The 14,595-nt window shown below is 35.9% G+C and overlaps 1 protein-coding gene and 1 pseudogene across 1 annotated transcript in view; one reads left to right on the plus strand and one right to left on the minus strand.

Moving 5' to 3' along the window:
- Positions 1-2,438: 2,438 nt before the first annotated feature.
- LOC126598465 (uncharacterized) lies at positions 2,439-4,646 on the minus strand (annotated as a pseudogene).
- Positions 4,647-12,393: 7,747 nt separating this feature from the next.
- LOC126599967 (dehydrogenase/reductase SDR family member FEY-like) overlaps positions 12,394-14,595 on the plus strand; it is a 3,372-nt gene continuing 1,170 nt past the window's right edge. The window contains exons 1-6 of the mRNA XM_050266461.1: positions 12,394-12,809; positions 13,032-13,152; positions 13,233-13,349; positions 13,451-13,585; positions 13,837-13,938; positions 14,444-14,536. Coding sequence (XP_050122418.1) covers positions 12,481-12,809; positions 13,032-13,152; positions 13,233-13,349; positions 13,451-13,585; positions 13,837-13,938; positions 14,444-14,536 — 897 coding nt within the window. The 5' untranslated portion in view covers positions 12,394-12,480. The remainder of the gene's footprint in view (positions 12,810-13,031; positions 13,153-13,232; positions 13,350-13,450; positions 13,586-13,836; positions 13,939-14,443; positions 14,537-14,595) is intronic.

Here is a 14,595-nt window from a genome sequence, read left to right on the forward strand (position 1 = left end):
TAACCTCACCCGCGAGTGATATGACAAAAACAATGTGCCCCTAATTTTTTTAAGAATTAGAATATGTGACTGGACTGGATTCACTTGCAGGGACTCAGAACCGTGGCTGGGATTTGTGTTTGACCGTTTTGTCCCCATTTGACTTCTGATTTTTCTGGGATTTCTAGAGGGGCATCCATGGTCATTGATTACTTGTGACTTAAAATTTTTGTATTTTTTATTATTTTAAAGGGATCAGCTAATGGTTTTGCCACGACAGACTATTTTGAATGCCGATATGACTCACACAGGCATTTCAGCCTCTTCTTGGCCACCAAATGTGATGTGTGGAATACGGACTTGAAATTCGTCTCTAACCACTGGACCATCCTGTAGTGATTTTTTTTTTTAATTTTTATTAAACTATTGCTTTTTATATTTTATTCGTAAACACCGGGTTATTTAGGTTTTAGAGAGCAGCATTTATAGAACGAGTATATTATTGTCGTGATTTTTGTGTTCACTAATACATTGTTACATAAACAAAGGATAATGCATTAACAAAGCAAAACGTCAAATGCTGGTTAATTCGTTTGATATAAATTTTTTCAATACGTTGGTAAAGCGTGGTGTGACATATTATTGTCGTGTGAAGCTGTCAATGGTATTGGATGGGGTCAAATGAAGCTGTCAAGGGAGGGGTAAGAGGGTAATTTGGGGTGGGGGTTAGTAACTGCAATTCCCACGAGGGAGAGTATGATGGAGAAGTTAAGGTTGTCTTGGGTTGTTCCAACACATAACTAAAAGCAAGGTGGTAAGTGGTGGGTGATGTAAATGTTTCTGTCTCTGCCATGAATATATTTTTTTTTCTTTTTTTTTTTTTGTCTATATAAATCATGTGGTCTTTGTAACCTATGTGCTTTTTTTCTTTCTGTTTTTGAACATACCTATCTGCCTTTTGGGGTTTCATAAATAAACAAATAGAAATTAAAGGAAGTTTTTATTTTGTATTATTTTTTGCTAAATCAATAACTTGTTTTGAGGGTTTGCCATGAAGTTTGGACCCGGTAATTTTAGTGTCAACAACGAATTTGAACTACATTATTGCAAGCTTATTATGAGACTAAGTCATCTCACTTAGTGTATATAATATTTTTTGTTATGTTGAAAATGCTGGTGGGTTAGTGAATGCCCACAATGATATTGAAAACATACAAATTGAAATTGACTTTGGGGATGCAAAATATCACATTTTCCAAAAGGGTGCTATAAATTTTTAATGTATAATTAATGCATCAGTATTGGAGTTGCTCTATAAATAGAGCACTCCGTATGCTTTCAAAAACACATACAGAAAAAAAGAAATATCAATAACATCATCTATTCCTCCCTATTTGATTTGTCATCCCCTAGTGCTATAGTTTCAATGTGATATTTTACACCTGCTTCACTCCTGTTACTAGTAAAGGTTATCTCTCTAACTTTTACATATTTATAACATGTTCAAAAAAAAAAAAAAAAAAAACAAGAACATTTAAGTAGAATTAGCTAGTTAGGTTACTATCACAAAAGGTTGAAGAGCCTTGTTTTTTTGTGAAAGCAGTCTATCTAAATTTTTGAATTTTTTTTTCTGAAATTCTATTTCTTTCACATCATAAAGCACAAAAATGTCTTCCGTTTCCCAATTCCTTTGTGGTAGGAGTCAAGTTGACAAAGTAAGCTGGGCTGGAGATGTGCGTCAAGTTGTTGGGTCGAAAGATTGAATTAAATAGAAATTGAACTTTAGATACGTATATTTATATTAAAAAGGTGAATCGAGTCAAAGTATGTTCAACCGTCGATGAAGCTCCGCCCCTAGTGTCTATGATTTAGTGAACACAAAAGCTTATAGTCACTTTTCACTCACCATTGGATCCAAATCCAATCATTAGCATTTATTCCAAAAGAATTAGTCTTTTGAACATAGTTTAGGCACCTTGTGGTTGTGGGTATAATGTCATGGCCATACAGATTATATATACATAATATATATATATATATATATATATATATATATATATATATAAATATATATACACACACACACCATAAGAATTTGGCAACAAGTGCTATGGAATATGTGGAAAAATATAGATGGTTGGAGATGCATGGAATATTAGGTTGGTGGAGGGAATGGAGGGAATAAAAATAAGAAATCGAATTTAAAATTGAAGTGAATAAATAAGAGAGTATGCAGTCACCATCGTTTGTTTGGCATAGAAATGATGCATCTAATTTATCTCACTAAGTAGGGTTGGCTGTATGAAACCGAGAGCAACGCTTCCTTGCCCCTAGCACGTAGAAACCATGCATTCTAATTTATTCTAGAATATGGTATTATGAAATACCATATTTGGCATGAGGTCTTGGCTCCTAGACTCCTAGTATGTAGAAACAAGTAGATTTTGAAGCAATCAGAATGCAACTGGAAGAAATAGTATTGATTATTTGCAAACAAAGGCCACAAATTTATCATTTGTCGTGAGACGGTCTCAAAACGCAAAACAAAACCATCATGGATTCAACAACAGATTACAAGTTGTTCCTACACTTACAGTATCGAATCACTATAAGTTCTAGTCCTACAAGAAGAAAAGGAAGGCAGCATCGGCATTGCACTGGCATATCCAAAACACGGTTGACTCCAGAGATTGATAGGTTATCACAGAGAATTTATCATCCTCTTCATCTCAGCAGACCTCCTGGGATCTGGTTCTTCGATTGCTCTCTCAGTGAGAACATGCTTGATACGACACATTGACTTCCTCACCTGAATTTCAAGATGACATTAGTAATACGAGAAGAAAGAAAACTTGGCCAGAACAACAAAAGTAGATTCTAAATGGTTATAGTTCCCATTTTCTGATATTTTTCTTTTGTGGAATCACGCTGAAGCAACCAATTAAAACAAAACTGTAAAAGAACGTTTGCCATCCAGTAGTTTAAGACATACTTCACATTGTATGTAAGCGGCATCATGCCAGCATATAAAACAAATAAATATCTAATCTAATAGACTAATACTCAAATGTAGAGAATCCAACAAAAAGAAAGAGTCTGCTGCAACATGGTTCAAGCACAGGTGTTGCTTATTGACTTCTGAGTAGCCAGGTAATGACACTGGTTTTGCAAGTAAAAAATATGGATATAACCGAACATACCGAACAAGTAGATGAATATAGTGAGAAAGTCAGAAGTAGGAGTTGAAAAAGAAGGAAAGGCACCAGTTTTCGTGCAAAAAACATGTTTGGAAAACTTCCCCAGTATTAAGACAAGTACATAAAAAATAGTTAAAAGAAAGGGTCATACTTTGGGAAGGCGCTCAGGATTGGGAAACCGGAGATTCTGGGCATGAAGCATCTGGCGTTGAGTCATCAGCATGTTTTTCTCCTTAAGCAGAACATACCATAACTTATTGAGATCATCCCAAGACTTCAGACGCAATTCAGCTGCCTTCCAACTTCGACCTGACGGTGAGGGAAGTATCAAAATAAGAATCTTCAGTGAAGTAATTCAGATTACATCCAAAAGTGTTGTAGAAATGCATTGCACAAAGTGACATCAGAAAATCAAAAGAATAAAAGGATGGAGGTTAAAAGAGAAAAAACCCTTCACATAATTAACATGTAATACATACCAATTGAAAAGGGAAATAACCAATAATATGTAAAGTAATGCTTAAACTTTATATTCGTGCTAGAATTTCTGCGCATAACTTGCAAAACAACAATACACTGAAAAGAAGCAGCTGGGCACCGCACGATTATCCAAAAAATCTCTTGCGATGTGAGTATAATAACATGAAAACTCATAAGGGAAGCATAAACTCTCTCCATTGCTTAACTAACAGTATTTTTGTACATGAAATCAGCATAATAATTCGATTCTGAATACACAATATAATTTCGTATTTGCTATTCGAATAAGATACATGAACAAAAGCAGCTTCTTTCTACAGAAAGATGAAAACTTGGGTATTAATGGAATTTTTCCAAATGTACATAGGTAATTAACATCCAGAAACAATGGAAATGAAAACAACATACCGTAGACAACTGGCTTTTCTTCCTCTTGGCTTCTATCTTTCTCAAAGAACTCCTCAAGAGGGTTGTACTCCGTCGACCTAGCCGCCGAAGCCGCAGCAGAAGTTTCCGATTTAGCTGCAGAAAAGAGTGTTCTCCTGAAATACCTTGCCACCTGGATCATCGTGCTCAGATTTCTGCACAACAGAGCAAGGACATCAGAAAACCAAATGCCAGAAAAGACTAAGACCATTTCACGCTGAAATCCCAACACAAACACAAAGTAAACTTCTTTGGGGCATTTACGCAAACACCTAGAGTGCTCTACAAATTATTGGATGGCACAGAACACGCATCCAACCAGTTAACGGAAACAGTGAAACAATATAGATGATGAGAAAACAGTAGTAGGAGGAAAACCCAGAAACTACTTACTTGCGGAGGTTGACGGCGGCGCTTTTGGGGTCCTGATTTCGGGTCGTGGTGGATGGAGGCTGAGGACTCGAGACTGAAGGGAACTCTGGCTATGGCAATTTCGGAGGCTTTCTCGTCGTTTGGGCTTTTCCAGGTAATTGGGTTTACTATGAGAGCCAATATACGGCCCATTGCATTAAAACCAGACTTGACAATTGAAGGCCCAATTATTAGCCAAAACCAAAACAACTGAGCCCATTAACCAAACAAAAGAATACGAAACTTGTCCAAAATGGTCTTGAGCTGTTGGGTAGTTGCCTAAATGCTCTACAACTCAGCCTATCTTGTATATTTCCCATCATTGGTTCAATTTTATTTTGGGGAATTGGATCATCTCCTCAGCTTGGCTCAAGAGCCTCCTGACCAACACACAAGGGTCGTTAGAGAGGATCCAATTCCTTATTTTGGTATATATAATTATTGTTTTAATATCATTATACCAAAATAAAATTTGGTATCAAATCTGAAATCTTTTATTTATAAGTGAAATTGAGTACCATTATACTACAGCGCTAAAATTCTGGTATAATTATTAGTTCCAAGTTTTGGGTGACTATTTTTATTAAGGCAAGTCTAGACTTAAAATATCCTAAATGACAGTAAGAAACTCAAGCTTCAGTGCAAGAAGCGGAGCATTGTCCTAACCAATTGACTTAACTCAAATATACTTTGATAGCAAATGGCCATTTACTACAGTGGCGGAAAGGAGTTGAGTCATTGCATGATGACATGGTTCAAACTTCGTCGGTGGCTAATCTGACATCTAATATAACAAAATCTATCGTTTGATAAAAAAAAAACAAAAATCTACTTTGACAGACTAAACTATTACTGCCTTACATAAGAGAAAAACTCTTCGTAAACCTAAGGCCACATGTGGCAAGCATTTATTTGACGACTGATACTAGTAGAAATATGTCTGAACCTTATCAAGTGTTCATTAAAAGTAGTGCAAAACATGCTTTAACAAAGATTATGTAATTAATTGTTTCGGATGAAAATTATTGTTATGTGGCGAATCTCACGTAAACTTTATCAGATATGGCGCATAAAAGAATTGTTGTGTTGCCGGAAAAAAAAATTGTTGTCGATCTCTGTCAATTGTCGTAAATCACAACTCAAATGCATAACAGTTTTCCATTCCTTTTTCTACCTTGTGGTTGCGAAACACAGAGAGCAACCACTAACCTTACTTTCGATCAAAACGGAAGGAAAGGAAGGCAATAAATGGTGTATTTTTGCTCATCACCGTCAAGTAGAGGTAATGCTAATTATCGTATTTATCATCATTAAATAAGTTTAAATTTAAAATTTGTATTTTTTCACTACACAGAACGATAATAAATAAAATATTAATTATCACCTTCACTTAAGTGGTGGGCAAAAATATTTCGTACAATTAAAAGGAAGAGAGTGAATGAGAGAGAGAGAGAGAAAAAGCACCAAACAACTCTCCCTATCTCCTTTTTACAATTAAAAGGCCTGATTACACTTTCTATCATGCATGTGGTCCCCTGCACTGCATGGTGCTAGGGTTTTAGTGATATATGAGTAGGAGGCAGATTCTCTGCTCCCATTTTCTTTGTCTTTCTATTTGTGTGGTCACGATTAAGTCACGTCAATATTTTATATATATATATTTTTTAATCTTATTATCTCTATAAAAAATAATATAAAATGTTAACGTGATTTAATCGTGATCACACAAAATAAGAAGGCATTGAAGAGTACGGGAAGTGGGAGGGCAGAGAATCAGCGGAGTATCCCCAAAGAACTCTGATAACGACACCCACGTTCTTTCCCTTGTTTTCTTCTTCTTTCATGCACCTTTCTTTCTTTTTCTCTTTTTTCCTCTCTCCCCTCCTAGTTTTGCGTTGATGGTTACATTTATGCTTCCATAGATTTCTATCATTTTTCTTATACAATCGATAAAAAGGAGGGAAAAATCGAATATAAGACCTCATAGGTAAGTAGTGTAAATTTAGCTTGCTCTAGCCCAAAAGATGTGAAGAGAAGTCTCGCATCAGAGATAATACAACAATAACTTGAGATTTTTAAGGATATGATCCATTGTTTATTTCATCAAACCTTTTTGAGGTTAAATCGCATATCTGAGGTCAATTAGGCTTGATACTACACAAGGTATTCATATAAGCAAGGGTTCAGTATTCTATTGGTGCATATATGTTCAAACTTAATAACGGATACTTACATAACTAACTGAGTTATAGATCCTTTACAAATCTCCATTATTACAATACTATGATTTAGCCTAGATTGTCCCATTTTCTCAAATCTTAAAGGTTAAGGTGGGTTTGAATAATTTTTAAAGGCTCCTACCAATATGATTTCGACATGTCCTCCTTGTCTTTACATATAAGTTGATGGGGAAATCTACAGCATTACAAAGACAAAGACAAACTTAATCTCAAAAGGAAATGTCAAATTATAAAAGTTAAATTACAATTGATGGTTGGTGTGGCAATTTGAAGTCTTATGTCAAATTTTATACTTCTCCAACTGAGTTATCAAATGTTATTTTATTATTTAAATAAAGTTTTAAATGGTTGTAATTATTAAAAAAATGTTGAAACAAAATTTGTATTGGTTGAAATGCAAGTGGAATAAAGGACACACCATTAAAATGAATTAAAGTAAATTTGACATTGATATTAAATTTGACTTCAAATCACAAAGTCTTCAAATCCAATCAACAAATAACACTTAGGGTTTGAGAGACTTTTGATGTCAAATATATACAGTGGCATTCCACCTAGGATTTTGACATCTCCTTTGGAGATGCTCTTACTCAGCTTCATCCTGCATTATATGAGTAGAATTCTCTTCCCTCCAATTTTTTCTCCCCTCAAGTCCCTTTCTATTTGAATGGTTGAAATTAAGCCACGTTAATATCTTGTATTGACTTCTTTATAGAAAGAGAAAGAATGAAAAATAGACCGATCTAAGGAATGAAATTTGAAGAGAAGAGAATCCTACTTCATATTATATATATTCCCAAAGATTTTTCTTTTTTGTTTGAATATATTCCCAATGTTCAATTTATTTTCTATTATTCTTTTCTTTTTTCTCCCTTCTCAAGTGAACTTTTTATAATCTTTTTCAAATATTGACAAAATTGGTCTATGTGTCAATTAATTATGTTCACTAATCTTTCTAGTACGGCATAACTAAAGGCTTAAAGCTATCATGTGGGTACATAAAATTTGAGGTAATATAAAGATTCATCCCAACTTTTTTTAATTACGATGCAAATTTTGATTTAACAACTAATCTTTCCTTAATCTTCGCTATCATGGTACCAACATCACATTACATAATGACTTCCTTAATCCTTAATCTTCACCATCACTTGAATTTTGAGCTCGACATTGAATAAGATATTGTACAAGCTATATCGATAATTTGAACTCGACGTTTCTCAATTTTTCAATGTCGTTGATGATGGTACGTAAATACAAGACATATTTATGCAGTACATGATGTGCTATGTTCCAAAAATAGTTCTATGTTAACGAATAATATGAAGTGAATAGTGCCAAAAGGACAAATAGCACCTTCAGACAAAACAATTAGTGTTTTGAGGGTGGGGGAAGGGGGGTCGCATTGGCAGGTCACACCGATTTATTTTTGTCTGTTTTGACTTCCACATAGATCTCTCTATATTTTCTACATTTCATCTTGGTAACATTTGAGTTATATTTTACCCCCAAAGAAGCAAAAACGTACAACAGTATAGTACATTTGGTCTGCAGATGTAAAAATCTGCATACGTTGTAAATGTGGATGGAAGTTTTGGCTTGAATGGACTTCCCTGTATGGACAAAGTCCAGGAAAGTGGCTCAGTGGAGAGGCACACAATTTCAAGAATTTCTATCCAATCCTTCAATCATCACATATCACAATTCCTATATAATGGCATATTAGCTCAAAAATGTACCACAAGCAATAGAAGAAGAAGATACACTAGCTATTGTTTCCATTGCCTTTGTAATTTCAGTTTGATAATGATAGAGACAACTGCTTTTGTCCTGAAGACATAGGCACACTTGCCAAACCTCTTAAACATTGTGTTTTGTTTAATTTACGTTCTACTGCACGCATACCATTAATTCAACAACATCATCTATATTATATATCAACTCTGTATGTGTTACATTTACAATGACTTCAGCAATTGATCAATTTGACTATAATGGCAACTCTTGTTTTATTTATTTATTTATTTATTTAATTTTGGATTTTTTAGGCTAAAGCCTGAGGTATCCTACACTGTGAAGGAAAGGATTAATTTTTAGTGGGGTCAAGAAAGGCTAAAGGCATTTCAGTTCACTCTTGGCCACAGTCAAATTGTACAAGTCTTCCCAAAGCTTTCAACCAGAGAATCATCCGTGTTTTTGCTAACTTCGTGCCTCAAATCCAACACAGAAATAAACCTGACTTGAAATTCTACAACATTTCTACTAGACTACTTGCCGTGATTTATTTAATTTTGGTATATGCAACACTTGTTTTAGTACAACACGTTGACACCTAATTATTAATTAATTCATATTTGATTGCCATTTAGATTAGCATCTCCAAAGCTGCATCAGCATACTGTGAAAAACGTACCTATCATGAAAATTGGACTTATGAGGTTACTTGTGACACAAGACAGAAATTTAGAGAAAGAATAAGGGTTTATGTGTGCCACTAATCTATGGGTTTGCTTGATAAACAAGAAATAGAATAGGAATTAAAGAAATGGAAGCGTAAAAAGGGGTTTGTCTTCAATAATCTTATCTATCAAGTAGTCTGATTTTTTAAACAATTTTGACCGTTTGATTGGTTAAAGTTAATCCTCTTGTTTATTTTCCAGACAACTCAAGCGTCGGAACTATTAAAGAAAATTGTTGTAAAAGGAGTAGGAAAAGATAATAAATTAGGAAGAAGAGAATTTGTCAACGGTCCTTTCTTTCACCATTGGTGACACACCCCGACCTAAATCAAGGCGTGCTGGTCGTCACATGAGGGTGACGTAACCATATGCACAGTGCGGAAGCAAAATTGATATAGAGAAATACGAGTGAATAAAAACCAAACTACAAGCAGTATTAGCTAAGATAAAGTACTAGTGCGGGATTAAGTGTGAAATACACAACCAGAGCATAAATAACCTAAGTGCAGTCAGGCAGGACAAATACTAATTATACAAAACCCAAGGATGATCCTACATTTATGATGTTCTGTCAGAACCACCGTCGAAATCCCCGTGAGCCACCAAAGCACTTCTACTTAAAACCTGGAGGGGCATAAAACAGAAAGTGTGAGTGGGCAAAAACAAAGTTTTTTAAAATCATTTCATTTCTCAAAAGTTCTAACCCCTCGTCGTTAAACCTGTATAACTTCCCATAAAATATAATATACTATATCAGAAATCAGGCTTAGGATAAAAATCCATAGAAATATACCATGCCAAAGTATCTAAATGAAATGCCATAAGTAATTTAGTTAAAATATATCAATGCTAGATATCATATCAGCCGGATCCACCTAACGTGACCTGCACGGCTGAGTCTATAGCTCATAACCACTCAACCATATCAAATCCTGCACACGAGTCAGAACCACCTAAAGTGGTATGTACGACATGACTAGGTGTAAAATAAATATGCCATAGTGCTACGATCACGTGAAAACTGTGTGAATGATCGCGGGTCACTTACGAGTCAGAACCATTTATAATGGTTTGTACGACAAGCTTGTACACATACCTTGGATCCAAGATGAGCATATGGTGCGAGAGGTGAACATCACGTGAAAGACTGTGCCTTAACTCTGGGCGGGAGCACTAACACCGGGGTGCAGGTTTATGAGCTATCAATGCAACACATCATATCTCGCATAACTAAAGCAATCTCATATCTTTAATTTATGAACTTACCTGGCACTTACCTGTGCGTCCGCATCACCAATCATAAATATATGCAACTACTAATGCATAAATAAAATAGGCAGATACTTTGCATGGCATTTCATTTTTTGGGAAAAATCTCAAGTATATAGGTATATACGGAAAACTAAAAACCCACTCACTGATATGTCGAAGGGTCGTAACTCCCGAGCCTCGATTGATGGCGCTCGTCCTCAGGATAGGTCTCACCTATATGCAAAATAACTAAATAAACATTAATTAAAGCATATAACCAAAACTAGCTAATAACTTCTCATACAATGCTCAAATGGGGTGTTTGAATATACCAACGTGATCTACTCAACACCACGAACGTCCCCATATTGGCCAAGGCATGGCCAGACGCGCGACCAAACCCTAAATGAGCCTAACGGCTGTTAAGAATATTTCGTGGAATATTTCGTTAAAACCTTAATAAAAGTATACGGCGTTACCTGACACCGTTAAAATATTCAGTTAGACTTGACGGAATATTCTCCTTTGTCTTCCTTGGTTCGCCGGAGATCGTCGTCGTCGCCAGAAATTGGGAAAAAGTTTAAACCTTCATATCTTCTTCATTTTTCAACCAAAACTCATGAATTTTATACCACAATGAAGCTTACAACGAGTAGAACAAAAACTTACCAATTTTAAGCCCTAAAATCCACATAATCTCGCTGGAAAAAGCACGATAATCTGGCCACCTCTGCAACTCATTGAACCCGAGCTTCCCGACGTCCAAATCACTCCAAAGTTACTCCATGAGCTTTGTGAAGATGTTTTAAGGCTTCATATGACCTTAAAACTCGCTGAAAAGTCCACAATTACGATCACATGAACAGTGCTCACAATCTGGGATTTCTGGGTTCTCGGGTTTTGGAATGATTCATGTTCTAAAAATGGTATGGATGTGCTCCTGAGCTCACAAGGAACACGAAGATGGCTTCCAAAACCTTGATCCGTGCCTGAATTGATTGGTTCACGAGTTGATCGTACAATTGTACGGATAATGGATGAAAACCGAGAGAGGGAGGAGAGAGAAAGGTCAACGGGTAAGGGTATGAGTGTGTGTGAGTGTGTGCGGTCCTAGTTGGCAACAAAACAAACAACCACAAACTAGGAAAAATTTAGTTCCCAAACAATTAGGACTTAACATGAATTGGACCACATCCAAAAATATCACCCACCACACCAACTAACGTCTAAGGGCAATTTAGTATTTTCATACCACCAATAAAAATAATTCGGGACGGGCTGTGACAATTGGTTCATGCTTTGGGCGTGCAAATATTCAAAGTAGGATTCTCTCTCCTCCTATTTAAACAGTTATGATGAAACCACATCAACATCTTATTGTGAATTTTTATATAGAGAAAAAGATTATAAAAAAAAATATAAGAGGAGGGGAGAGAAGGAGATGATATATGTGATCATTTTGTTTCAAATGACTAAAATACCCCTATTTATTTTTGGTGACCAACCAAACAATTTTTTTTTTTTAACAAACAAAACAATATTTTCTTAAATGCAAATTTTTATTCCGTTTAAATCAGGTGCACTTCAGTGTACTTAAAGCTTTCATTAAGTTAGTTAATTGAGTTCTCTTGCATTTAAATTTGAATTTCATCTCCAACAAAAGTTTGAATTTCATCTATACTTTTCGAATAATTGAATGTAGTATTATTATTTGTATCAAGTTAATCACACTTCAACTCTTTATTTAGTTGGACACTTAATTCTAATAAGTGATATCGAATCTCAAACGAGGAATCTTCCCATAAAATTACAACTACTTATGAATAAGTCCAATTCTTTATCTCAAATTATTTAGGGTTTGTTGAAACAGCTTTTAAAATGACTGAAAAAGTTTTAGAAAAAATATGTTTAGTTTCTAAAACCACTTAAAGTGTTTCATGCCCTTACACTTAGGGCACGTTTGTTTGACAGGATTAGCAAGGCTTGGACTGGACTAGACTATAGTCCTGTGTTTGGTGTGCAACCGGATTAGCTTTAATGGGCTTAGGTGGGACTCGCTCGGATTACACGCCTCCTTACGAGTTCTTAACGAAGAACCCCAATTTTGGGCGGACTCGTAAGCACAGAGAGAAAACCGCGAGGATCCCCAACGTCTTGCTCGTCCTCATCTCTGCGAGGATCCCCAACGTCCCTCGTCCTGCTCGTCGCTCGTCGTCGATCTTGCCCTGCTTCCTCGTCGTCGTCCTCCTCACCCTCATCGACGAAAGCTTCTCGTTGGTGCCCAACCCCATGCCTTTGCCTCCCATCAACGATCTCACTTGCATTGTCACTGGATCCACCAGCGGCATCGGCCGCGAAGTCGCCAGGTCTCCTCCTTCTCCTTCCTTCAAATCTCCAAACATTGACGATTTCAGTTTTCTTGTTAGCTTGTTTGTTTAGTATAAATAAATCAACTCAATTTGCAAGATTGCATTGGGACTTAGGGGTCCCACCGTTTGGTTACTGAGAATTTTGATAACCTGGTGCCCATTTCTCAGTTTCAATTGTGAATTTTGAATTAGTTTTGCTTAAACATGAAAACTGAACAGGCAGCTGGCGGAATCAGGCGCGCATGTTGTAATGGCGGTGAGGAATACGAAAGCAGCTAATGAGCTGATCCAGAAGTGGCAAAATGAATGGTCTGGAATGGGGCTTCCTCTCAATATTGAGGTAACTTATTAACAGGGCCAACACTAATATCTACATTTCATTAATTATATACAAACAATACTATTGTTTAACTTTAATAGGTAATGGAACTTGATCTGCTTTCATTGGATTCAGTTGTGAGATTTGCCGAAGCATGGAATGCTCGTTTAGGACCTCTCCATGTTCTTATCAACAATGCTGGATATTTTCAATTGGAGGTTGATCGCTTTGTTGACATTTTTACCTGATTTCAAATGTTCATCCCTTCAGAATCTGATCGGTCATTTGCTGGACTACTCTGTCTTTGGTGTGTTCAGAGCCGCAAAAGTTTTCTAAAGATGGTTACGAAGAACACTTGCAAGTGAATCATCTGGCTCCAGCGTTGCTATCCGTCTTGCTATTGCCTTCCCTTATTAGAGGATCTCCGAGTCGAATTGTTAATTTGAATTCCGTTGTAAGTTCCATGGTCATCATGCATAAAATTTTACACTCTTTTGCTTTTGCTTTTCTGGGTATATATGATATATATAACATTCGCACACCTACGTACACACACATGGAAAGAAAAACTAGTTGGCATATATGCTAACTAGTTGTAGATACATCCTTAGGTTTTTAGATTGGCACTATAAATGTATTTCACAGTTTGATATTCTTGTTTTATTGTTATGTTAATCTGAGAATGCTCGTTCTTTCTTTATATAGATGCATTATGTTGGCTTTGTTGACACAGAAGACATGAACGTTGTTTCCAGGAAAAGAAAATATACAAGCTTAGTGGGTTACTCAAGCAGCAAGTTGGCACAGGTGGTCTTGAAAGTCTTTATTGTTTGATGGTTTCCATATTTTAGCTGGAACAAGCTTGTAAGAGCTACAAGCTTTTCTTCCTATCCATCTTTGTGGAAATGAATTCAGGTCCTCTTGATCTGTAAAGTTTAACTACTTTGCGCGATATATATATATATATATATATATATATATATATATATATATATATATATTTGAAATACAGGTGCCTCTGTCTTTATTTAGATCTTTTTAGTTACTTGGACCTGTACATTGATCAAGTGCTTGATGATTGGGTGCTATAATCTGCTTGTGTTTTTTTTTTAATTTTGTTTTAATTTTTTTAATTTTTATGGTTTCAACTTCTGCTTTGATCTCTCTTTTCTATTAGTTTGTAAAAGCTGGTCATCTATTACCCAAGGCGGGACACTTGCACATAATTAAATGTCAATTAACTGCGGTGGTATGTATATAATTTTCGAAGCTAAAACAAGACTACTCTAACCTAGTCGTATATGGATTGCAGATTATGTTTAATAGTGTCCTACATAAGCGGCTGCCTGCTGAATCTGGCATTAGTGTAGTGTGCGTTTCACCTGGAATTGTCCAGACTAATGTTGTAAGTATCTTGACGCGTTCCCCTCCCTTCCTTGTTATCTCGAAGAAGGATGTGCCTTC

The sequence above is a fragment of the Malus sylvestris genome, chromosome 14, assembly GCF_916048215.2.
Source record: "Malus sylvestris chromosome 14, drMalSylv7.2, whole genome shotgun sequence".
Classification (NCBI taxonomy): domain Eukaryota; kingdom Viridiplantae; phylum Streptophyta; class Magnoliopsida; order Rosales; family Rosaceae; genus Malus; species Malus sylvestris.